A 25,509-nucleotide genomic window follows, 5' to 3' on the forward strand; every position below is an offset into this window, starting at 1 on the left:
CACCTCAAAATCCACGGTGGATTACATCAAGAGGCGTAAACTGAAGGTTTTGCCATGGCCTTCACAGTCTCCTGACCTCAACATAATTGAAAATCTATGGATAGACCTTAAAAGAGCAGTGCGTGACAGAAAGCCCCAAGACTTTTGTAAGGAAGAATGGGCAAAGATACCTCCAACAAGAATTGAAAGACTCTTGGCTGGCTACAAAAAGCGTTTACAAGCTGTGATACTTGCCAAAGGGGGCAGTACAAGTATTAACTCTGCAGGGTGCCCAAACTTTTGCAGATGCCATTTTTTGTTTTCTGTTATTTTGAAAGTGTAAATGATGGAAATAAAATCTAACTTTTTTTGACATATTATAAGAATGTCTAATCTGTCATTTGATGCCTTTTGGAGATTTTTCCATCTTTTCTTGGCTTCTTTATGCACATTAATACAAATTTTTACCTGGGGTGCCCAAACTTTCGAGCCCCACTGTATGGTTATGTTAAAGGTTGGGGTTAGACATTTAGCTGGGATGGTTAATGTCAGGAAGATGTGAAAATGGGTGAAAATGAAGCTAACGGGAAATTCTATCTTGATGCTTCCTCTATTTATTTACATTATCTCTTTCTTATCCTGCTTCCAACTCCAACAGTTGACTGATGCAGATCGATGCAAGCCTCCTCCAACCCGTCCACCTCTAGTTTCATCAAAACCAGCACCCATAAGGTGCTCTTAACCCCTTTATTACCACCACCAGTGTCTAGACTCCAACTGAGATACTCCTTTACAGCTCAGGATACCCCCCTAAATCAATGATGTCACTATGGGATCTAATTGCCAACGACTCCTCTCATATTTATTCACCTTTCCTATTGTGCAGTGTCAAACAATGTTTGATATTAAGCCTTTCCTGATTGAACTTAAGTTGCTTGAGAAGAGCTACACACAAAAGCAATACAATCAATATATACTGTATATACTTGTTACTCACCTTTTATTATGTCTCATTAGCTCTGCGTGGTCTGTGTAGATGTGGCTGCCTAGTCAGAAATATTTCCTGTTCTTGGTCTGCCCCTTACAAACCCTTCCCACCTGCTCTGATCAAATCTGATATGATGGGTATAAGGAGCAGAGAACCTCTGCATGCACATGACTTGTAAATCAGTAACAAATTTCAAAACTGAAAGTAGAACTACTCTAACTCATGATTTACTTGAAACCATGTGACTTCAAGGAAAACTATTCATGGGTTTTGGCAGGCTGAGGGTGATTCTGGATTTAACCAACAACAGTCCAGCACAAACCACTGTCAACACTGAACACTTGCAACAAAACATAATACACTCTATAAAAGTGTGTTCATTTACAGAAGACAGCTCTATCTAGTGATATTCTGCATGCACGTTAAATTAGTAACCAAAAGAGTAAGAGAGCTCTTTACTTCCAAAACCTTGTAAATTTAGAAGAAATCAATGAGTTTACATGTAAACTTTACATGAGCACAGAGAAATCCACTTATTCATGTTCCCATAACGTTAGGCTACATGATAAATAGTAGTAACCCGGTTACTGATAACTGCATTTTATTGCACAGCCGCTGTGTTGTTTACCAAAACAGTGACAGGAAATATTAAACTCCTTACATTTACTCCTACTTCACAACTCTGTTTCTTCATCACTCCAGAAGTTCGACGCTTCCGCCACTGTTTGTATTTCTGTTACATCACTTGGTTGAAGCCACGCCTGCCCAAGTAGTGTCTTGCTTGTCCACGTAGTCGGGATCGTAGCCATTTTCTCTTTTTCTGTCTTATTGTCTTTTAGTTATTTACACAATAACCTTGCAATACAGTAATTCTTTAATTTACAGCAATACACCTTTTCATTCACTTGAGTGTCTTTAAACCTTTTTCCCAACTAAGGACATGAAAACAAACTGCCACCCTCTAGATGACTAATGACAATGTGAACAAATGGATGTAATATCATGCAAATAAGTGGCGATCTGTATCATTCAGTACACAAGGCGGAGCAATAGTTTTCCAAAACCAGTATACAACAAAATTATTCCTTCACTACTGTTAATATTTGGCCCAAGAAAAACAGTCTCTTATTCAAAAAGACTAGGTTAAAACCTATGCAGGCCAATGTCCTAAATTGTGGCCAAATTAATAAGATGAGAACAGACTGGGAGATAATGAATCATTACATCATAATTAGTTCATTAATATCTGTGACTAGACATACTGACCCCCTTCTTCATGAATAGTTCCTAATTAACTATGAATCAGTCATTGAGCAGCACAAAACTAGTAACTAGTAACTAGTAACAATTATTGACTAGTAATTACTGATTACTTAATCGTGAGTTGCTCTTTTTATTCACGTCCGAGTAAAGTAATACATTGTACTAAGTAGTAAATTATATTAATAGCTAAACTTTCTTACCTCACAACTACCTGATCCTTACTCAACTTTTCTGTGCCACCTCATGTAAAGTGGTATATGGTCTCATGCAAAAACCAAGTCTGTTCACACAACTTAACAGCTGTTGAGGGACTTTGATTTGACTTTACAATGTTAAAAAAGAAGCAGAAATCTAAATTCAGGCCTTTATTACATCAGCTTTATCATTTTAGAAAAAGATAAACTAATACTGATAAAAGCTTGATAAACAATCCTATATACATGTAACAGGTGAAGTGATCAATATAAGCTATACTTGTACAACGATGTTAGGTTTATAACATCATTATTCCTGCATACAGTTGATTATTTTACAATCTACAGAGGTTTTATCTCAAGTGTTATGAAACTTTATTTCCCAAATTCCAGGTTCAGCTTGACGCCTCAGACCTTTGAACCTGAAGATCTTTATTTATGTAAAACACATTTTGCTGTTGAACATCATGATTATAAAGTGAGCGATTATGTACAGTGTGAAAAATTAGAAAAATCAAAGTCCATTCAAAATTCATTGTTCCCGGGTATATTCAGTCGACTGTTATGAGGACAATTAATGCAGGTGTGACATATTTTATTCACTTTTACATTTTTATTACTGATGAAACTTAAAAAGTCATTATTAATATTTTGTCTTGACAAGAATCCATTGTGTGGTGTCCGACTCATTCAGTGACTTATCTTAAGAATAGTTTAAACAATCTATAAAATCATGGCAGCAACGTAGTGCAGAGAGAGGGGAAGGTCCAGGGTCGAGATCAGCATCAAACATCCATCCTGCAGAAACTGAATACAGACCAGGATCTGGTAGTTGATCACTGACGTCCCTTATGTGAGAAGAGGAAGCATGTTTCTATTGAAGAACAGAATATCACGCAACGTTCAGCCTCCCTGACTTGAAATAAACCAAGAATTCCAGTCACTGGAAGGTTTCTATGGTTTTATTGAATCAATGAAGTTCCTGCTCTCGTTCAGAAAGACTTTCAACATCTAGACTTTGACCTCTTCCTCCTCTTCAGAAAAGGCATATGGTGTTTTGCGGTTTTGGGACAAAGCAGGAGAGGGGGTGTCGTTGCTCATCCTCATTCCCTTTGTGAAGGAGCCTCCACCATAATGACGAGACAGCACATCAGCCGCCCTCTGGAACCTTTCTGCCTCCATCGCCGGCTCTGCTCTCTGAGGAGACCCAGTGCACACATCTGGAGTCCTCAGTGACCCCCTCTCCTCCTCTTGCTGTGCCCAGTCGACGCTACAAGAGCGCCCCCTGTTGTTCATATTACTGCTGAATGACCTGCTACTCATGGAAGGGTTGGGTGAAGTCAACTCAGGGCTCTGCACAGGCGTCTCTGTTAGAGCGCTATGGTCCTCTCCTTCCTCTTCCTCGCCTGCTGCCTGGCTGTGATTGGACGTCTGAAGGCAGCTGGGGTTGTCAATCAAGCTCAGTACCTCAGTCATAAGGGAAGGGCCAAGGTCTATAGTGAACGACATGAGGGAGTCTGAGCGAGTCAGCTTGATGCCACCGCTGTCCGGTAGAGAACCTTTCCGGACGTCTCTATCATAAAACTGTCTGTCAATGCGAGAGAGGCGGGGCAGAGTGACAAATCCAGACTGCAGACCTGCAAACAGACAGAAGAAGAAAACACTCTGAAGTCACTGAAATGATCTGAACTAATGACACGACATAATGAAAACATCTTAGAGACTTTTTTAACTTAGAACCAGAATAATCCCAATGTATGTTACAAACCATGTTTAAAGCCCGTTAGTAGTGTTTTTTTTAGGATTTTGGTGTGAAGTCGTTGACTATAAAATCATGTTTTTGTACATTTTGAATTGGAAGGCACTTTGTAAAGTTCAATGTTCTGATGACACCAATTGGACATTGTGCTATTTTAGAGATTTCAACAGTAAAATAGATAATGAGAAATATTAGCTACATGCAGGTTGATATTATTTGAGTAAATCTAAAAAGTCCCCATATCCCAATTAAATTGCCATACTGTGTCTGTGTGACCTATATTACTCCCATTATTCACTGTTAATAGAGCAGCTCCAGAATAGAAGACATCATCACTACAGTCCGTCTCTCAGTCAGTTAAAAGGAGGTACTCATTAAAAATGTGAAAGTTAGCATTATTGAAATTAAATATGTGGATTTATTTGACTTGATAATCCTCAAAATGCAAATCCACAACCTAAATACAATCTAAAATCTAAATGAAAATACTATATTTTTGGAAAATATACTGAATCATGTTATTTTCAACCAGAGACAACGCACTTAAAAAGAAAGAGGAAGAGGGAATAGTCTCGCATTGCCAGATCTTCCTCCACAGCGCTGCGAAGGAAGGTCTGGCGAGTCCGTACAGCATTCCGGAATTGGAGAGAAACGTTTATTGGCATGTCTTTAAACCAATCACAATCGTCTTGGGCCTCTGCAAAATAGCCTAGGAACTTGTTTTGGTGGAACATGTGTATGCTGTCTGGATTTACCCTGCAGAGATCTGAGGAGCAGTTAACCATAGTCCTCAGAAATCTAAAATATGGGGCCTTAAGTACAAGCTGAGTATTGTTAGTCTAGCAATTAAATTTCCACCACAGAGTGGCAGTATGTAACAACCCAGTAACAGACTGCTACAACGTCTCTGCAGGGAAGGACTCAGTTGTCTGTCAGACAGTAAAAAACAGGAAGACATTTAAGAGCTGTATGATGCTACTGAAAGGGGACAGAGAGAGAGAAAGAGAGAGAGAGAGAGAGAGAGAGAGAGAGAGAAATTGCCTTCAGCAGGCTTATTTAGCTGCAAAATCTAAATATGTTTTCTTTGGACAAACGTATTATGTAGGTTTAGCTTAGCATCAGCATTACCCTGCAGATATCTGAGGAGCAGTTAACCATAGTCCTCATGAATCCACCGACGTTTAAGATTCCAACACAAACAAGAAAGCAGAAGGTAACGGATATCCGGCCGAAAAGAGTACGATCCAACGGAATTCCCGGCGGCAACAGAGCAATGCCGGAAGTGGAACGTTGTGGATATGGACTAAAGAGTGAATAATATGGGGCCTTAAGTACAAGCTGAGTACTGTTAGTCTAGCAATTCAATCTTTTCACCACAGAATGGCAGTATGTAACAACCCAGTAACAGACTGCTGAAACTTCCCTGCAGGGAAGGACTCAGTTGTCTGTCAGACAGTAGAAAACAGGAAGATATTTAAGAGCTGTATGATGCTACTGAAAGAGGACAGAAGGAGAGAAAAACAAGAGAGAGAGAGAGTGAAATTGCTATGGTGTTAAATGATGGGAGCATAGGATGGGAGTCTATTAAAAGCCCTGATAAAGGCCTTAAGCTGAAACGTGTTGGTCTGATCTGATAATAAAGTTGCTCTTTATACTACTATACTATACTATACACTATACTAAGTGTTGCTGGAGTGTTTACCTTCTTAGGTTTCAATTGCAGTTTAAATTGTGATTGCAGGATTATAATGTAAATGTTGAGTTTTTGCAGAAGAGTTTGGCTTTTTTTTAATGAATACACAGTTGGCGCCTACGGTATACTGAGTTCTGAAATACTACTTGATTTTTCACTATTGATGAACTTTGTTTTCAAAACTGAAATCTGTAAAGCAGTGGATAATGACATTTGTGACAAACTCATGTAAACATCTGAGAGAATGCGAAAAGATGGACGGGTATAATGACATGGATGGTGAACTGAGAAACCCACTGATAAGAAAAAACTCCCAAACTCCTTTTATGGTGGCTCCACATCACTCAGTTTGGGCAAATTCCTTATGAATTGGGTAAGGAATCTGGAGACGGGGAGGGGATTTCCAGTACAGACTCAGCACACTGCTGCCTGATAAGCTCTGATTGGTTAGCAGATATAATGAATGATGTGTTTATGGTGTGCACTCAGGCAGGCAGTGACACGCGCACACATAGATCACAGGAAAATGCCCACTAAGTATCTTTGTGTCTTCCAAACCAGCTGTGTGTGTTTTTGTTTATAGACTGAATTGTGTACAGGTGTTGCCTAGGTGAATAGAGATGACTCAGAAGAAGCCGCCTGTTTTCCAGTTGTCTTGGAGGAATGTGAGAGCGATGTTGCCAAGAGAGCTACATCACCCTCTCTGTTTGTGTGTTCACTGGCATTTATAGTCCTGTTTGCACCAAACAGGACTTTATTCTGTTTGGTCTGCTCATCAGTGAATAGTGAGAATTGCAACTGTAATGATTATCTTACTTTTTGCACATAATTCTGGGTGACTAATACCGTGCTGGTCTTCCACTAAAACTATCATTTTGTACATTGACTCTGAGCTTCCTGTAACCTTAAGATACAGCAACAAAAAAGAAAATGTTCTAACTGTATGCCTCCTCCAGGATCTTGATATTTCCCATCAGACTAAAAAATCCATATGACCTCACATAACCGGCAATTTCCACTGGATGTGGAACGTCTACGGACCGGCTCCGCTGCGGAACGGCTGCGTTCTCCGTCCGTCAATACCCACCAGGTCCGGATTTGTTGCGGCACGAATGCGGCCATGACTGACAGCTGTAGTCACGAGGACCCACAAGATCTCGCGAATTCACGTAGAATAGAACCACAAAACAGACAACAGTTTGTTTCCATCCAGAGGAGTAGATGGGAAACAACTCTGTGCTGTGTTTTCAAGGTGTAGTGCAGGGAAATATGATCCGCCGTGATAACGGTGTATTTTACTTTGAAAATTAACCGGATTTGTATTTTGTTTCTGTGCTCGACTTCCTGTCCCGCACTATCTGCCGTGTGCTGAAATGCTGCGGAGCTCTCCGGCGTCCGTCAAAAATAGAAGCTCTGCGTATCAGCTGGGACAGAGTAGTGACGCAGACGTTCTGCAGTCAGTGGAAATACACACATTGACTTTAATGGAAACCTAATGACTCCGTCGACGTTCCGGAGACGTTCCGCAGACGTTCCGCATTCCAGTGAAAATTGCCGGTTAGAGTGAACTTCTGAGTCGCTAACTCATGAATCTGATCTTACCAAATCTTATTATTTATTTAAATTATTTTATATTAACACTTAGAAACCACACTTTGAATAGTTTTGCTGAAGCTTACCTGTTATTCTCGATTGAAGTCTTTGTTGATTTGTATCCAAATTTCTATTTCAATTATAGCAGTAGTATATGTGTATAGTGTGTACAGTGTACAGTATAGTGTCAAATCATAGCAGAAGTGATCTCAGGACACTTTACAGATAGAGTAGGTCTAGACCACACTCTATAGTAAAAACTCATATATTATTTAATTTAACATATTAGTTTGAAAAATTGAGGTCAAATTTGGGCTTATGCAAAAATGCATTGAGGCCCATTTGACTAAACTAACACATTCACTTTGTTCCATCTCCCTCCTGTCAATATTTATCTTTGTTATATGATATATATCATGTCTGTCTTTGTTCCTTCAGCTGTTTCAAATGAATTTTATTTCATGCCAGTTCAGTTAGTGGTTTAGTTGTGCCTATAAAAACACTAAAATTATGACAGAAATCTAAATATATCTCAAATTATGAAAGTCAGACTGGGCTTAGCTGCATAAACTCTACGTGATAATGCAAGGTAGGCTTTGTATGCTATCAAATAGTTTATGTCCAGAAAAAAAAAAGTGTCCATACCTTAAAAAACTAAAAGCTTCACAGAGCTCTGTTATTGACAGTCTGAGAAACAGGACAAAAGTCCAGCTGAAGGAAATGAATTCTAAGTGTTCAGCCTTCAGCGGGCTTATTTAGCTGCAAAGTCTAAATATGCTTTCTTTGGACAAACTTATTATGTAGGTATAGCCTAGCATCAGCATATCCTGAAAGTCAGCCAGTTTAAAAATTGACATAGTCCTGTTTATATTGTGGGTTAACTGTGCAGTCTCACTGGCATGTACGCTGCTATCGTGACACTCATAACACCATACCCTCCTTTGCTACTTAATAAAACGTTATACTTGGGTATGATCCCGCTTTGCTTCACTTTTCTGAGACCATTGCTTTTTCTCAGCTCACTTTAAATGAAGATGGCCCTGTTCAGACCTGGTAATAACATGTGTGCATGCATCTTAAGTGTCCACTTGTGATTGGATCTCTATATGCAAATTAACAGGTACATCATTTCCTGTTGGAAAGACCAAATGAGTTGTTGTTTGTTCACCTGCACGAGGCAGCAATGCATTTCCTTTGCCTAGACTGACGGAAATTAAAAGAAGATGAAAAAATCAAAACAATTCAGACTGTGTCTGAATATTTCTTGGCGTGTTCCAGACACACCAAATCGCCCAAGCGTAATTTATCTTCTGAAAATTTCAGACGTTGTGGACAAACTCAGTTTACGCAATTTCAGAAAGCTACACTTCAGCTTACGCAGAGGACGTCAGTTGAGTAGGCAGTGGCCCAAGACACATACATGCGTACACATAAGCATATGGAAAAACAAAAATCGGCGCCTATGCACGTACACACTGCTAAAAGAATGTGGCCACCTCTAAATGTGGTCTGAGGGATCGGATCTCAATGCATCCTCAATGTGTCTTGGGTGCATTCCCACCTGTTCTGCTGTCTACTTGTGATCGGACCACCCGAGCTGATGTTAATGCCAGGTCTGAACAGGGCCAATGATCTTGCTGCTCGGATGGGTTTCCTAAACTCTGACCCATGCAGTGATTTTCTATATTATCTCACCATATGTGCAGAAGGAGTCATCTGTCGAGCTGATGGAGCTGGGGAACAGCACCCTCTGTAGGCACCCATTGGGGGAGTCCATGTTCAGCTGGGGCAGGGAGATGGCGTTCTTGATGATGGGTGAGACATCTGGTGGCGTGGATGACAAGTCACGGGAGCCCCCTCGCGGACGCGGACCAGAGTTCTTCCGTACATGCCGAAAGGTGCGTGTGAAGAACCCGGTTGTCTTGGAGCTGTTAGCTGACTCTGGACTTTCTGGTTCCCTGTTGCCCCCGTAGTTGCTAAGAAAGGAAGTGTCACCAAACACTTCCCCGCCACGACCAACATGCATAGTGTGTCGGAAGTCACCCAGCGGCGGGCTGATCATGTCCACAGAGAGTTCGCTCTTGAAACGACGTTTCCCCTGCGAGCCAGACACAAGGCCCTTGATCCCTGGCAGTTTTCCCAGACTCATTGTGACAGGAAAGTTCTGTAATTTCCCTTTAATTTAAATGAGAGCGTCTGAGCTCTGCTGACATGTCAGTTAAGTTTGAATTCCAGTTTAGGGTCCACTGTAAAACCAGAGAGAGAGAAAAAAAATTCAAATGCCAGGACAGTGAGAACAGAAAACACAAAAATGTGGTTGTTTAGTTGGCAGAGAATGTGCACATAATCCATTCTCCACACGGCCGGAGCCAACTATTCATCCACTGTCGGCCCACGGTTTCCCTTTTGGATCTACACTGAAAGATGCCAGTTTCTACTATTTCTGTTCTCTCCTCTCATGTACCGTTAGCACTGCACATGACCAAACGCTCAGCTCACTTCTCCTGCACAACAGCAGCTGTCAGTTGTGACAAAATAACAAAGGAGATGAATTACAAGGCAATACTTTGTTTCCTCTGGTTACCACAGTTTATGCGGTTAGAGAGTTTAGGGCTGGCTGGACTCTTGTTCAGATTTGGTTCAGTTTAGAAAAACAAAGTCAAGCCGCAACTGCAAATAACTTACGTGATTTCAGTGCAACAACTTAGCTGGTTTGAGTGCCAAAAATGATGAAATAGACTGGTGTTTACACTGTCTTCACTTCATTTTAGATTTGGAGAACTGACTTGTAGTCAGTCTCAATTTACATTTTACTTGCTACACTAAGAGGATCACCTCACCAGGATGCCTTGTAAAACCAAAGTCTCTTTAATTTGCCTTTTACCCAAACCTAATAAAAGAAGCTTTTATGTACGTATAGCTCGAATTTTAAAAACAAACTGAGACTGGACACTATGTTTTACCAGCATACTAATTTATAAATAAGAAATGTAATTGGACTGAGTCACTTTATAGAGCCATTTTTCCACAGACCGTGGCTTCCCTTCTCAGTACTATTTAGGTTTCGGGTTGACTTACAATTAGTAATTGTAATTAGTAAATTAGTTTGTCTGACGTGTCCGCTATTCTCTTTACTGCAGCATCACACCTATACCTTTCTGAAGCACTGAATGAAACGCATGCATGAAGAATCATTTTCTGTAATGTCAACACAGCAGTGTCTCCACTCTGTAGCTTACATGAGCCTTCAATAGATCTCTACTTTTGAGAGGATTGTGTGCGTCTGATGCACTTGTCTTTCTCAAAGTCCAAGCAGAGAGAGCTTGGGGTCCACTGCCATGCACCGTCTACCACTAAAGAGGTTTATCCACGTGTGGCACCACACTGTCCACGGGACATCCTGTCACCAGGCCTGTCGCTCCGCATCCTTATCTTCAGTTCCCCTGGTCCCCTTTGTACCCAAGACGCCAGACCTTTGAGAGGCAATGAAAACAATCAGAGCAGAGGAAAAAAGGCCGTGTGAAGCGTTCTTAAAAAGGGCAAAAAAGTAGTGTGAAGTCATCCAGCGACTGTTTTGTCTGCATCATCCTGGAAGAAAAAATAAGGCTCATCCAGGATTGTCCATGCGCTGGATTAGCTGCTAATCCCTTCTGTCTTCCCTCCCTCACTTGCTTTCTGCCTTCTTCAATCCACTTAGTTCCCCGATGGTTTCCATTTAGAGGGCCTTCTGTGTTTTCATTCACTTCACTTAAGGCCAGCTAGAACAGAGAGAAAAGGGAGAGAGATGTGAGTTACAGACTAAGACCAAAGACTAAAGCAGGGGCATTCAGGCGCACATAAATGTGTCACACAACTAAAACTCTGGATTGACTCAAGCTGAGAATGTTATTCTCTCTCGGTTGCCTGAGGAGTCAGCAGGTTCTCGAAAATTTGTTGAGCGACTGAACTTGACAAATAAAACCTGAGTACAACAGGAACTTCGAAGAGTCTTTTGTGTACTTTCATTTGATTAGTATTCATTTCAGCACAAGCACTTTCCATTATTCTCTCCTGAGTGAACAGCACTTATCTACAGTTTACAATTATATTTATTTTCGCAATGACGTGAATAGGGGATTAGTCGATCTACAGAAAATATTTAACTATTTTGATAATCAATTTATTTAAGTTATCTATTGAGCACAAATGCCAAACATTTGTTGCTTTTCTCTGGTTTTTATCATCTGGTTTGGGACGGCTGTTTGGACAGAAAATGCTCTTTGAAGACGCCGCCTTGGACTGAGAAATTGTGGCATTTTTCACTATTTCTTAAAATTGTAAAGACTAAACTGTTAATTAATTAATCTGAAAAAATATTGACTAATTGGTCATTAAAATAATTGTTATTTGCAGTATATTTTAAAGTATGGATGTTCCAAGTGTGATATTTATGTTAGAGGGAATTTCTATAATTTTTTTAAAAATAAAAATGGATAACAATTATATGTGACATAACAACAGCCAGTTGAACATGTGCAGCTCCTTTCAGAGATGTCACCAAAAAAAGCAAAAACCTCCAAAGGCCCTGTGTGTCTATTTTTCTGGTAACTTCCAACCAAGTGACCTCTCCAAACCGCATCCAGTGTTGGATTAACGTCACAGGAGCTGCCAGGCCAATCTGGACCTGTGATATAAGAACTTGAACAAGCTGATGGTGCCACTCTTACTGGGCACTGGCCTGGGCTTAGATTACCATCCCTAAATCTTTAACTAATCCCAGTTTTTCAACAGGACAAATGGCAAGGGGGGAGGCCATCACAGGGAGCATTCACTGTCTGTAACCTAGGAATAGGGAAGGAGGGAAGATGAAAGTATGGGTGTGACAAAAAGAGTAATCAAGTTAGGAGAGTAACGATTCATACAGAGAAATCCATCATAGGGAGGTATGATGGATTTTAGCCGTTGCCTGACCATGTCTAATCCCCCAGTTCAGTAACATTTATCTTAATGGGGCGATTAGGGCCTGTGGGGCATGATAGGTGAGAGGCAGATAAACATTAGCAAGGGAGAAAATCCACTGTCAGTGTCAACACCAAGTTTGGATAGAATCATATCGGAAACACTAGTTCCCAGATTTAAGAATACCTTTGGATACAATTCCCACCCCTAATGATCTAACTAGAATTTTTCTTTTTTCTTTTATCTGTCCTTCATTTAGCTGCTGCACTTCAGTCATTTAATGCTGAATTCACAGCTTTTCATGGTGTAATTAAGATGTTTTCTCCTGCTTTTATAGCTGCCAATTTCTTTTACCCTAGCCTCCCCGTCCTAAAACATGGTTTTCTTTTTCCTTCATGGCTTTGTGAGCAGTAAACGCAGCTCAACTCAGATCTCTTCATGCACAATAAAGAGTAATAATAGCACAGAAGTTCACTTTGGGAACTTCATGGCCTCATTAGAAACACACAGAAAGACATTTAGATCTGCTAAACATGTTATTTATCTACAAGTTGTACCTGCAGATGTCCATAAACAAGCCTGTTTTTTTGCGTGAGCTGCCTAACTGATTGCAGACAGAGACAGACCGGGGGGGGGGAGCAGACTGGACGCCATCCATTATGGTCATCAAATAAAGGATCTGAGGAAGCTGATAAGAAACACATTTTTACCCCCTTTTTTATGTGTTTTCTTTTAACCAGACTTCTATTTTCAGCTTTTCCTTCAATCAATCTTGTGGCATTTTTATATTTCTTTCCCATCTGTCACAAACACACACACACACACACACACACACACACACACACATACTGCCAGAACTGTTTCCCTTCTCTGTCAGTCTCTTTGGTGTGAGCAGATTAAATGTGTTAGACAAACATCTGGTACCACAGAGCCACAAATTGCAGAACCGGGCTCTGATGACATTTGAGGGACCGTTCAATCACAGTGGCTCGGAAAGACCTACATCTGTGGGCTTGTACATGCACGCACGCACGCACACACACATACACACACACACACACACACACATACACACACACACACACAGGGCAGTGGGTCAGCTCTGAGGTTGCTTCCTCCGCTGGACCGGAGGGCCGTGGTCCTTTTACAGCACAGAATCAGCTAACTGTGGCTGAGGTCAGTGCACCCTGACCATTACGCATTGGCCCCAAAATACAACATGTGCTCAGTTTAAAAAGATCTACTGCTGCAACGTGGCAATACGCACGCCTGCCAGGTCCTTATGGTAAGGGTGTGTGTATGTGTCTCTGCACTGCATGCAGTCCTACAACTGTGATGATTTATGGGTGTAATCATATCTGATTGTGTGTGATGATTGTGTGTGATGTGATGACACAGGTTCATGTCTGACAGTATCAGAGTGTCAGCACAGATGAGTGTGATATTACATATTTCTCACAGCCTTGTAAATGAACTTCCTGTTCACTCCCTCTCTCACACTTTCCTTAATGCACTGTCAACAGCATAACTCACAAGAAGAGGTATTTGAGATAAGAATTCACTGCACCTTAGACCTCTTCAATCAGTTCAATGACTCTTTTTTTTGCAGCACACAGAAACATTACAAAACAACAGCAGGCTAAGCAACCAAGTCAATCTTTATGATCAGGTATAACTCTGGCCATCATTCACTAGTTTTATGATTTTTTTTTGTCTACAGAACAGACAAACGAGGTCAAGCGGCAGTGCAGTGCAAACACATGATGGACAGAGAGCATAAGGAAATGTTGCCTCTCCAAACTTCTACCTAGCAAACTAACAGAGAGGCACAGTTAAAGTGGCCGTTTAAAGGAAAGCTCAATAGAAGTCTTGTTTAAAAAGTCTAAGTGTAAGTGATTTGCAGCATGGTAGACTCCATTTCCATCTTAAGGGCTCACTCACTATCACTATTTAAATTTTTATGATTTTTAATTTTTTTCCTATTTTTGTATCACAATGTCATGATCACCCCCTTTTCAATTTTGTTTTTCTCCAGCTGCCTTCATGGTGTCACATCACAATCATATAAAACCTATCCACATTTTAAATCACACAGTTAACCTATTATTATGCACATATGTTTTGGTCTTTTGGTTCATCGTTGCAGTGTCCACTGAAGACTTACGCTGCTGCAGGGACAGACACAGTGTCCAGATGTTTGAATGTGTTGTAGGACAGTCTCTCTCACTATGACGCCACCTCCCTGGCATGCTGCCAATCCACTGATCTGAGATCTGGCACGACCCCAGCACAGTTGTTCTGTGGTTCCACTGGAGGAGCACAGTGACCAATTGATTTTCATTGTTTCCACCAAACATAGTCTCACCACCTCCGAACGAAGAACTAAGCTGCAGTTCATGTTACTAACACAAATTTAAATAGCAACTTCTATTGAAATATGACCTAAGAAAAACTTAGATTGCCACTGAAGTAATGGAAAGTAATGCTGCAGAAGAGGATGTACAGAGAGTAACATAATGTAAGTTCTCATGAAAAGGACATCTGTGTCAAATCGCAAACACTAATTAAAGCTGTCCTTTATTGTAATGCAGTTTGTTTTCCATATGTTGTCATTTTTTGAGGCTCTTCCTCTTGACATATTTACATACTGAATAATGATGCAATCTGGCCACAGATGGTTTGTCCACTTTGGAGCTCTGATGTCTCAAGTGTGCATGCCAGATGTTGTTTAAAGCAGACAAATGCTGCTAATTGGCATTCAGGCAAGTTGTTCACACATATACTGTATAATATCAGTGATTATAACTGTGATCAAGGCCTGAGTTGATTACATTATTGTGTGTAAATCGTTTAAATAAAGAAAAACCTCAACTCACCATTTAACCAAGTGACTGCACAGTGATGTACGCACGTGCGCATAGGGGTGCAAAAGTTGATATTTTGTAAGAGATCCGAGGTGGAGCGACACTTGGCGCCTGTGTGCGCTCTTTTACGCACAGAAAATGCACGCGGACGTTAATTTATAGAAAACCAACAAGACTGGATTAAATGTCGGCTGTGTAGTAGACATAACTCTTGCTGTTGGTTTCACGTGCCCATCAGCTATTTCCAGTAGTACACGTTACGCAACATACATCAAACAAAGGGATTTACAAACTCCGCTTTTCAGAACAAGCTTACCTTAGAATAAAGTAATCCCTTCGCGAAGAAACAACTTCACCGCGTCTTTTCTCTGTCATCTGGTTTGTCGGTTTGCGCTCCGCACCGTATGTTTCCTTCTGGACATGAACTTTGCATCAGCGAAGCAGCTCTGTGTGGCTGACAAGTGGAGTGGAAAGAGATGGAGAGGAAGAGGAGAGGGAGGAGGAGGAGGTTGGTGGACTTCAGAAAGAAGAAATAAATAATGCATGTGAAGGCAAAGCAAGGCAGCTTTATTTGGAAAGCATATTTCAGAAACAATGCCATTCAAAGTGATTTACATACTAAATTAAAGATCAGTTAAAACACAATATAAAACAGGTAATATAAGATATAAGAATAAAAGGTACAGTGCAGTCAGTGTAAGAAATAAATAATTACTTAAAAAGGCAGCATCAAACAGAAAAGTCTTCAGCCTTGATTTACAGTAAAATAAGTGAGTTGCAGTTTTCTGAAAGTTTGGTCCAGATGTGTGTGTGTGTGTGTGTGTGTGTGTGTGTGTGTGTGTGTGTGTGTGTGTGTGTGTGTGTGTGTGTGTGTGTGTGTGTGTGTGCTTGAACTCATCAGGTCTTAACCTTGGATCCTCTCTGTCTTGCCTCAGACAAATGTTTTTAAAATTGTTATTATTGACTGGTGCTGAGAGAGTGCCAAGGCACATTGTATTTCATTGCTGTGGTACTTTGTACTAATATGCATATGACAATAAACATGAACTTGAACTTGAAATGTCCGACATGTGAACCTACTTTAACTTGACATAGGCTTCAATGACCCCACATGAGCTGAGATATACAGCAAACAGACACACACACACACACACACACACTCAATCATCTCTGACCTTTACTCAGGTCTGTAAACATGATCTCTTATAATTCCCCATGGCTGTCATCAACCTGTCTTCTCTCTGTGACCCGTCATCCCCTCACTTTTGACAAAAATACACTCATCACTGATGTTCATGGTCATGCAACTATAGTGTGCATGCTTGTGAGGATGCGTATGCATGTATGTACAGCAGAATACTGTAAGACATTAGCCAGTTTTCAAAGGACATTTTTAACCGTTTGATGTGATTTTCAAAGGCATTTCCACAGTGAAACTGCTGTTCACAACCACTCTGTCTTCTACCCTTCACAGATTTATGAATGATAGGGTTGTTTGGTTTAATTGAACATATATTTAAATGCTACAGCAGTTGGACATGGTGTCAGTGTATACTTCTGCCTCAGTGTGTTTGCTGATTTAAAACAGAAATACGAGCTTGGGTACAAAGGCTGGTGAGTGTGTGTGATGTTTGTATCAACACATACTGTATATGCAGTACATTTATCAGGACATTACACTAAGACACAACAAAGAAAGCCCAGATAATGTTGTAACTTGTCCAAAATAAATAAAATAAGATAAGAAATTGTCCTCACTGAAAGAAATAATCAGAATGATCATTGCTTTGCAGTGAGTTCCAGAGATTAGGGCACATCTGTTTTTCACTTATACCTTTGGATGAACAGAAGCCCAAAGGTCCAAGCTGAGGGGCTATAATGCAGATTTGACAAAAGTGAATGAATTTAATGCCTAAGAATACTTATCCCATGGCAGATGGGGGGAAAGTGTCAACACAGGAGAGGCTGAATTGACTGACTGATGGGATAAAAGAGAAAAAGGAGCAGGGTGGACACAGGAGAGGAGGCTGATGGGAATTAAAGGGCAGTAAACTCTGAGCAAGAGGAAAGGGGAGGTGAGTGAAGAGAAGGAGATGTGAAGGGAGATTGGGTTGGCCTTGAGAACAGGCATGAGAAATGGAGGGATCATCTTCACTGGGAATCTGGGAGGGCGAGCAGCTCTTGCTGACAACAGCTGCAAAGTATCAGATGCTCCCTGATGAGTAAATGCAGACTGTCTTCACCCAGAAAACGACTTCATAGGTTGATTTTGCAAGTAGCTCATAGCGACCCATGATTATGTTTCTTACGTAATCGCTAGAGCATGCGAGGAAGTGAGGTGACAAAGTATAGGAGCGCCAAATTCTGCATTTGTAGGCAGGTTCGGGCGGTGGGTCAAACAAACATGTGCCATACGCGACCTGTGTGAAGCCATAAGTCAGATGTCACTTTTTGAAATTAAGCAAGTTTTTTACGGACCTTAGTCCGTGAAGCAATGATGTCCATGACATGATGTTGCATCCTCATTTTAGAAGCTTTACATGATTCATTTTAAGCCAATCCCGGATGTTTTCTACTAACCCTAAGGACTATTGTTGCCTAAACTTAATCAGTTCGGTTTCACAATGTGTTTAAAACTGTGCCTGTTACGTAAAAAAGAACGGTCAGAGATATACCGTAACAGAGAAACAGAGATCCAACATGGATAAAAGAAGCCAAAACATAAAGCTCATGGGTATGAAAGGAGGTGGAGAGGAAGGAGTGCTAGTCAAACAGGATGAGAAGTCTCGGAGACAGAAAAAAGATTTTCTTCACAGGAAATGACTTTCTCACAAATCAGAGAGGCAGCCAAGAAGCCTTGACTCTTTTCAGACACTGAAACTCATTTAGTATTCAACAGCTCACTATCATTACTGTCACAAAGACAAAAAGGGTCCATACAGAAAAAAACACATTTAACCAAGGCAAGTGATTCCACTTCACCCCGAAGCATCACTCTTCATGGTGGGTGTCCGTCAGTCTGGCTCTAGCTCTTTTTTCAGTTTTGTGAATCTGGCTCCTGCTCTCATAAAACCCAGATGTGCATTTGGAGAACATTGTTCAGGAAGTGGGAGGAGAGTGGTGTGATGAGGTTGATATATGGACGGTTGGGTTAAGGGACCCCTGTGTCTCTGTTTGGGTTGCGCTCCTGTTTCCGTGGATTCTGACTGGCCAGGAAGCTGAGTGTTGGCCCAGAGACAATAGAGCATTGTAATGTCAGCCCTAAGTGCTTTCTAGTCTACAATAATAATAAAAAACAGGCATGAACACACAGACACACACTGAAACATTTACTTCTGACTGTCACTGAACAGTGACTGCTCACCTTTTTTTTTTTAAAAACCTGGTCTAAATTTAGGAGGAGAAAAGGTCCAGTTGGCTCCTCAACAACCATGCACTGTGATTATTTTTCATGCTGACTATTTCTCAAGGAAATTAAATGAAGGAAACTAAGAATACCCCACCAAAATCCATCTATTGAGTATCAAATACTCCTCTGTATCGAGGCAAAACATCCAGAGAAACATTTCAAACTATCCCTGCAACAGAACTCACTTCTCAGCAATTGATGTATGTTCTAAAACGCTCAATTTACCTTATATGGATGTATTGTGTGCTTCACATGTGGACAGGTTCAATGTGATTGTAAAATTGCCTTTTGTGAAATAACAATCAGGAAAAAAAATGCAAAAATCCCCTGAAAAACATTTATATATTTCCCATTTCCACCATTGTATTTTATCAGAATCAGAATCAGCTTTATTGTCCAGGTTTGCGTAGACAAACAAGGAATTTGACTCCGGTAATCTTTGCTCTCAAAGTACAACACTTAACATATTAAAAATAAAAACAGAGATGACGGTAAAAATATAAAAAATAGTATACAAAAGAGAGGGAAGGAATAGTGCAATATCGGTCAATAGACTGAGATTTTAGGATTGAAATATGAGTACAGATCAGTGCAATGGTAATATATTAATAACAACATTGTAATTGTAGGATTAACTGAGTTTAAAATGAATTGGAATTCAAATGTTTTGCCATGGAATGTACACCACTACTATACTTTCGGATAAGAATCCCACATTGTAATGCATCACATTATGTAGATGCAAAACACACAGTTGTCAGTCACTACACCTGTCAGTATTTCACAAGTGTCCAAAATGAGAAGCATTATGCTGCAGCACATTTCACCGCAGTGATGTGTACGTTTTCTAATCATATTGTTCAGTGACGTGCCAGCAGAGTCCTGTGCAGTGAATATGAAGCAGTAAATTGAGAAGCTGGGAGAATTCCCAGGGACACAGCGAGGGTTAATCTGTTGTCCCTGTACGTCTGCCTGGTGTGGGGAGACAGATGATGATGTCTGGGAGAGCTGGTGAGCATTGAAACCAGCCATTGTACTTCCAGACATACTGTAGTCATGGTTAGAGCGTGCACACAGATGCTTATAGAGCTGGACATGGAAACAGAGACCAGGAAATTGGCAGGGGTTTATTAGGAAACTAAATGGCTTTCTGTGACCTTAATGAATAACTTGCATCTCCAAATTCCTGTAATATGTAAAACTACTATTGTTTATAAATCGGCCTGTTGGATGACCCTAAAAATATTCTGTCTGTGGGATTGCAGACACAAACGTTGTTGTGTAGAGCTTGAAATAGTCTTACCACACTGCCACTCTCTTATTTTATTGTTGTCATCCCCAAGAGGAATGGTGTTCTTCCTGCTGTTTGTGTTGTTGATGCCAGTTGGACAGGGGAAGCCAGGGAAATGTGAGGCACATTTCAAACAAGTGACCCTTGCTTGAAAACAGTGACCCCTGGACATTATGTCCAAATTTGACCAATTAGACATCACAAGTGCAAATAGAAGCAGAAGTATTAGATCCACTGTACTGAAATATACACACATAAATACTCAGGCAGACATGTGGACTGTTGTGTTTGCCGTGACTTCTCTATTACTAAGCCTGTTCCGAGGCAACTTTTAGTGTGTGGTTAGCAATAGTTGCATGTTTGTTTATCTGGAAAATGTATGTGCAGTGGTTGGTAAGGCTGTCTATGTCTGCAGTTCAAATGTGTGGTGGAGCTCAGATTTAGACAGCTATGTAACACCCTGTAATTCAAACGTCAACTCAAACCTCACTGCTCTGGGAGGAGAGTGACAGGAGGGGAAGCAGGCCGGGGCGTCAGTTTTCACGGGCACCAAAAATTCATGCGTGTGCGCACTTTGGTCTGCAAGTATGTAGAAAAAGAGTCGATCAACAGGCCATTCATACGTCATACTATGGGTGTCATAGTGTGGGGAAACTACTGTCATAGTGTGGGGCAGATTACTGTGGAACCTGAACGGAGGGAGGGCTTCTGTATTATCTGGACTGACACGCCTTTTTGTAGTCACACAGTATACATTTATGGTGTATAGTTTTACTTCACACAGCTCTTAAAAGCAGTATCTGGTTTAAAACTGAAAAGAGAAAAAGTGATTGTATTATTCAGTCCCAGCCCTGGACCAAGACATGATATATAGTGATTTAACGTTCCCATATTGTAAAAAGTGAAAGTCTTTTTTTGATTATAAAGCAGGTCGAGGTGCTATATAAATACTGTGAAAGTATCAAAACTCTCAATCCACAGAGAAATACACATAGCCCGTATTCAGAAACTGTTCCTTTAAAAAAGCTCTAAGGACTTCTGTACGGTTGTGATGTCACAACTAAACTATATATAGTTAGAAAGTGTCGCTACAGTGCCGTAACTGTTGTTCCCCGGCTGCAATGATGGTGCAGGGACACCAAGAGCGCAGAAGCAAAAGACCTGGGGTCTCATTTATAAATGGGGCTGAAAAATGTGCGTTCCCACGCAAAGGTTGTGATTTATAAAAAACAAACTTGACGGGAGAATGTGCGGTCCCCCGCGCAAACTCTGACCCATGGCTCATTTTGGAGACAATGGGAATTGGTGACGCAGATGGTGAGGTGGTGAACTGAAGTCAGACTGCAGAAAGTAAATGTGGGAACAACGATTACTCATAATATTTTCAAGTATTGATGCTTCACGCACATTTCTTCATATCATCCACGTTACCATGAAGATTAAATCCAGCAGTGTTATTTGCGTTATTTGTACTGAGTGATACTTAAGTTAAGTTCCATAAACACCTTGTAAAATCCAACTCAAATCTTTAATAAAAATGTCTTAATGTTTAATCGGCGCTGTCTCATCGTCATATTGTCTGCTACGGAGCGCAGGAGGAGGGGATGGCCCGACTGCATGGAATACAGGATAGCATCAAATACCCTAGCATTAGATAATGGCAGAACACAGTGTAAATAACTAAATATCTGTTTTTATTACTGTGCATATATCATCAAATGTCGAAGTCACTTAATGTCACTTAATGTCCTCGTTATCAGTCTGAACTTAAATACTGTTTGTGACAAAACCTGCATGAAGAAAAGTCTGTTTTCTTTCGTCTTCAAATTGTATCTTGGGGTGGGGGGGATACCACTAGTTGATGCTGTGATTTTGGCAAGGTGTCTACAATCACAAATTGTTGTAAACATATAAATTCTGCGGTGAACCGCGTGCGTAATGCTGCATGATGGCACTGCTGGCCCTGCAGGAGGACTCTGCCAATGCAAGAATCAGGAGAGAAAGATACTTCAGGGACCATGACGATGACCGGCTAATATGCCGATTTAAATTCCCTAAAGCTGTGCTCTTGCATCTATGTACTGAATTGGATCCAGTAGAGAGGACAACGCGCCAGAACCGTGCCATCCCGGTCCATATACAGGTCCTCGCCACTCTGGGGGCAACCGGCTGTTTCCAGAGGGAAATGGCAGACAGAGTTTTTGAATATTATACATAATCTTCAACTTTTTCGCTAAGGCTTGTTTGGATATAATATATAACTATTGTTAAATCTTATCATATAGGTCTGGTATATATCGAAGCTGTGCCCGAGTGCCGTAATGCCTGCCGTTTTGGACGGTATTATTAATATAGGTAGTCTATACATCAGGTTTACCTACACTGTGCGAAAACAGCCCGAAATTATAATTCAATTTGCAGCAGCAGCAGTTTTTTGCCCCCACTAGTCGTCATGATTCGGCGTAAAGAACAACTGCCAGGTCCATTAACATACTGATCAGCATTCATGAGGTGCTTTGCATTGCCTATTTATAGTTAAAAATGGGTGTGTACAGGGCAGGATAAGAGGCTGATTCACATACGCACACTTGTGGGTAAAAGGGAACATTGCTTACAGATGTGCGTACGCACGGTTTTATAAATCTGAATTTCTTTTGGCGTACGCCATTTTTGGCTTTTGGGTGTACATACACTTTTAGTAAGGATCCTACGCACAGTTTTATAAATGAGACCCCTGGAAATGCTGACCAATCAAAGCGGACTGGGCTTTTTCAGGAGGGGGGGTTTAAAGAGACAGGCAGAGGGTGAATACAGGTATATTCAGACAGACAGTATGAGAAAAATGATGTGTTTTTTGAACATTAAAGCATGTAAACATGTTCTAGCAGAAACCCAAAATACAAGTATGAACCTGAAACTGAGCATAATATGGGACCTTTAAACTTATGTTCATTAGCTCCTTGATTGTGGTCAGCGCCCAGGTGGGATGATGACTTCTAGCAGCCGCTCCGAGTTTGTCCCGTTGAGGTTTTGTGATGTCTGATTTGTAACAAGATTTGCCACATCGTCTTCATATGAGGTTTCTCTGTCAGGGAAAACAAAATCCCTTCCTGCACGGCTTCGGAAAATATTTCACACAGCAGGTCATGAAAGAACTCTTTTAATTAAAGTTTTTTCAAGTTCATGCAGTGATAAATAAAAGTGGCCTCTGGTTTAAATGTTCTGATATTTTTGTCTCACTCACTGTTTGTCCAAGCTTCTTGTTTGCTTCAATAAGAATTCCTTCCTTCACTCTGACCCTCTGGTGTTTTTGATGTTGATTCCATGTTAAACAGGAAATTGCATGGTATTACTTTGGGATATGTACAAGATCTCATTAAGCTGCTGGTGCTACCATATCTGACATAGTTGCAGAGCTGAGCATGAGAGGACATATTTACTGCATAAACCACAAGCTGCTTTTTTGGTTAAGGCAAATTTATCAGCAAAGCACCCTTAGAAATCTTCCTCGTTATATTTTATTTGTGCCTGATATTAATTTCTCACTCATAATTTAAACTTTGTCATAAAGCATTAAGGGTATCTTGAGCACCAAGAGCCTGATCAGTAGTGAAAGCTACTGTCCCAGTATCCTGCCTACAAAGGAAGCATAAATCACATGTCAAGATTTAAATCTGTCTCACTTACTCATGCTCCCATCCCTCTCTTTCTCTGCCTCTGTTTTCCAAAAAAAAAAAGTCAGAAAAGACACATTCTTCACAGACACAAAGGGGCGATTCTGTGCAGCCGCCAAGCTTGAGTCATAGATGGAGCCATGGGGGGGGGGTCAGCTGCTGGGTGAAGAGCCGGGCCTGTTGTGTGCCGGGCAGGACCGGAGTGGAACAAACATACTGTAGAAATAAAACCCACAGACACTGGTGCTGTTCAAGCTGTGCATTGTTGAATAGTTATACATGAAGGGTTATTTAAATTAATTCTGATGTCTGATTTCATCCTGTGCTGAAAACGTTTGCATGTGGGGAAGCCCGCACTTTGTCTAACATGCACTTCACACAGATAATCACAAAGCATATTCAAGAAACTTGCTTATTCCACATAGTTGTCTTGAAGCTGCAGGTCAAACAAATAAGCTGTTCTTTAGTGTTGCTCAAGACAAATCCTCAGCTACAACTCCATGGCCCTGGTGGTCAGCTGGATTGAGTATCTTTCTCATACAACAGCTTTGTCTTATCTTTTCTAAAAGACACTGAACAACCGCTCACTCACTTGTCTGGTGAAAAACTTTCACCAGAAAAAAACTTTAAAAGCTACAAATCAAAGTGTACAGTGCACTTAAGGAATTCTGCACGGCCTGTTTCTGTGTGACTGAACTGTCACGATATAACACATTCCAGCCTGAGCAAACTGTGGGGTCCAGTGCTGCCGTCAATGGCTCCTCTGTGCCGCCGTCACCTCAGAGACAACAGGAATGCTCATCTACTGCAGCCCTCCCTCCCTCCCAAGACCAAGGCCTGGACTGGACCACCGGAGGATGGATTGTTCTGTCGGCAGTGGCATCGCCAAGGGGTGGCCACGGCCACATTGATGCAATCGTAAAATAAGAAACCAAAGAACATCAGTATTCTGTTCTTTAACTCTTATACTGGCATAGTTTTCATCCTTTCAGCCTATTTACAACAGCATGATAAAATTCCTAAAATTCAGTTATGGCTTTTGGTTTTGGTGTGGCACCTCAAGATTATCAGTGGTCCCATCCGGCCACCACTGTGAAATATTTCTAAGAGCGTAGCTGTCTGTAGGAGGAAAAGGCAGAGAGTAAATGACAAATAGTAAAGCAAAGGGAGGGAGAAGAAATGGAAAGAACAAATAGAAAGGGTAACAGGGCAGGAGGGAGTGATGAAAGAAAAACAGAGAGGAGGTGTGAGTTTGTGAGTCATAATGATAGATGGAGCCAAAAAGAGGGAATCGATGATGAGATAAAAACACAAAGAGGAAATAGGGGTATTTATATAACCTCTATTTCCTGTCTGTATATTGCCATATTTAAAAACAGTTACCAGTTAAACACATAGGCCTACTGTACAAGTCTATGAAAGTATACCATGTCCCTGCACATAGTTAAGATAAAACAATCAACACTACTCGACTAATTCTGGTATTTATTATATGTATAAGAACAGATCCTTCAGTGAGTGTATCAAATGAAATGATGTCATCAATGCTAATTGTGCACAGCTTACCATATACTAAGTGTGGCCAAGGCTTTATGCAAAGTGTCTGTGTTTATTTCTTACCTAGCCAGGTTATTCAGAGGATGTTTGCGCACCTTACACCTTACTACGCTTTCTGCGGTGATATAAGTGTATAATATCTCTATACCTGCTTTAACCCACACTATCTCTCAGCAGCAGAACTGACACTCCAAACAAGAGGCCTGTTTATTCACAGGAGGCCCAGAGATGGAGGGCAGGCTGACATTTCCTGTCCACATGCCAAGAAAAAAACACAATCTTCTGCCTTTCTGCCTTCACACTGTAA

The 25,509-nt window shown here is 40.9% G+C and overlaps 2 protein-coding genes across 3 annotated transcripts in view; both read right to left on the reverse strand.

Moving 5' to 3' along the window:
- The window catches only part of LOC144530823 (interferon-induced very large GTPase 1-like), a 16,432-nt gene extending 14,860 nt beyond the window's left edge, over positions 1–1,572 (reverse strand). The window contains 1 exon segment of the mRNA XM_078270586.1: positions 977–1,572. The gene's annotated coding sequence lies outside the window, so the exon portion shown is untranslated.
- Positions 1,573–2,580: 1,008 nt separating this feature from the next.
- Positions 2,581–15,724, reverse strand: cdc42ep1b (CDC42 effector protein (Rho GTPase binding) 1b). Of its 2 annotated transcripts, XM_078270605.1 has the most exons (4): positions 15,588–15,724; positions 10,709–11,227; positions 9,165–9,715; positions 2,581–4,061 (listed from the first exon to the last, which is right to left on the reverse strand). In XM_078270605.1, the coding sequence occupies exons 3-4, from the start codon at positions 9,616–9,618 to the stop codon at positions 3,436–3,438; spliced, it is 1,080 nt and encodes a 359-aa protein (XP_078126731.1). In that variant the 5' UTR covers positions 9,619–9,715; positions 10,709–11,227; positions 15,588–15,724; the 3' UTR covers positions 2,581–3,435. The 2 variants fall into 2 exon arrangements, with proteins under 2 accessions (XP_078126731.1, XP_078126730.1); XM_078270604.1 differs by having other exon boundaries at positions 9,165–11,227.
- Positions 15,725–25,509: the final 9,785 nt, after the last annotated feature.

Source organism: Sander vitreus, chromosome 15 (assembly GCF_031162955.1).
Source record: "Sander vitreus isolate 19-12246 chromosome 15, sanVit1, whole genome shotgun sequence".
NCBI classification, from domain to species: Eukaryota; Metazoa; Chordata; class Actinopteri; order Perciformes; family Percidae; genus Sander; species Sander vitreus.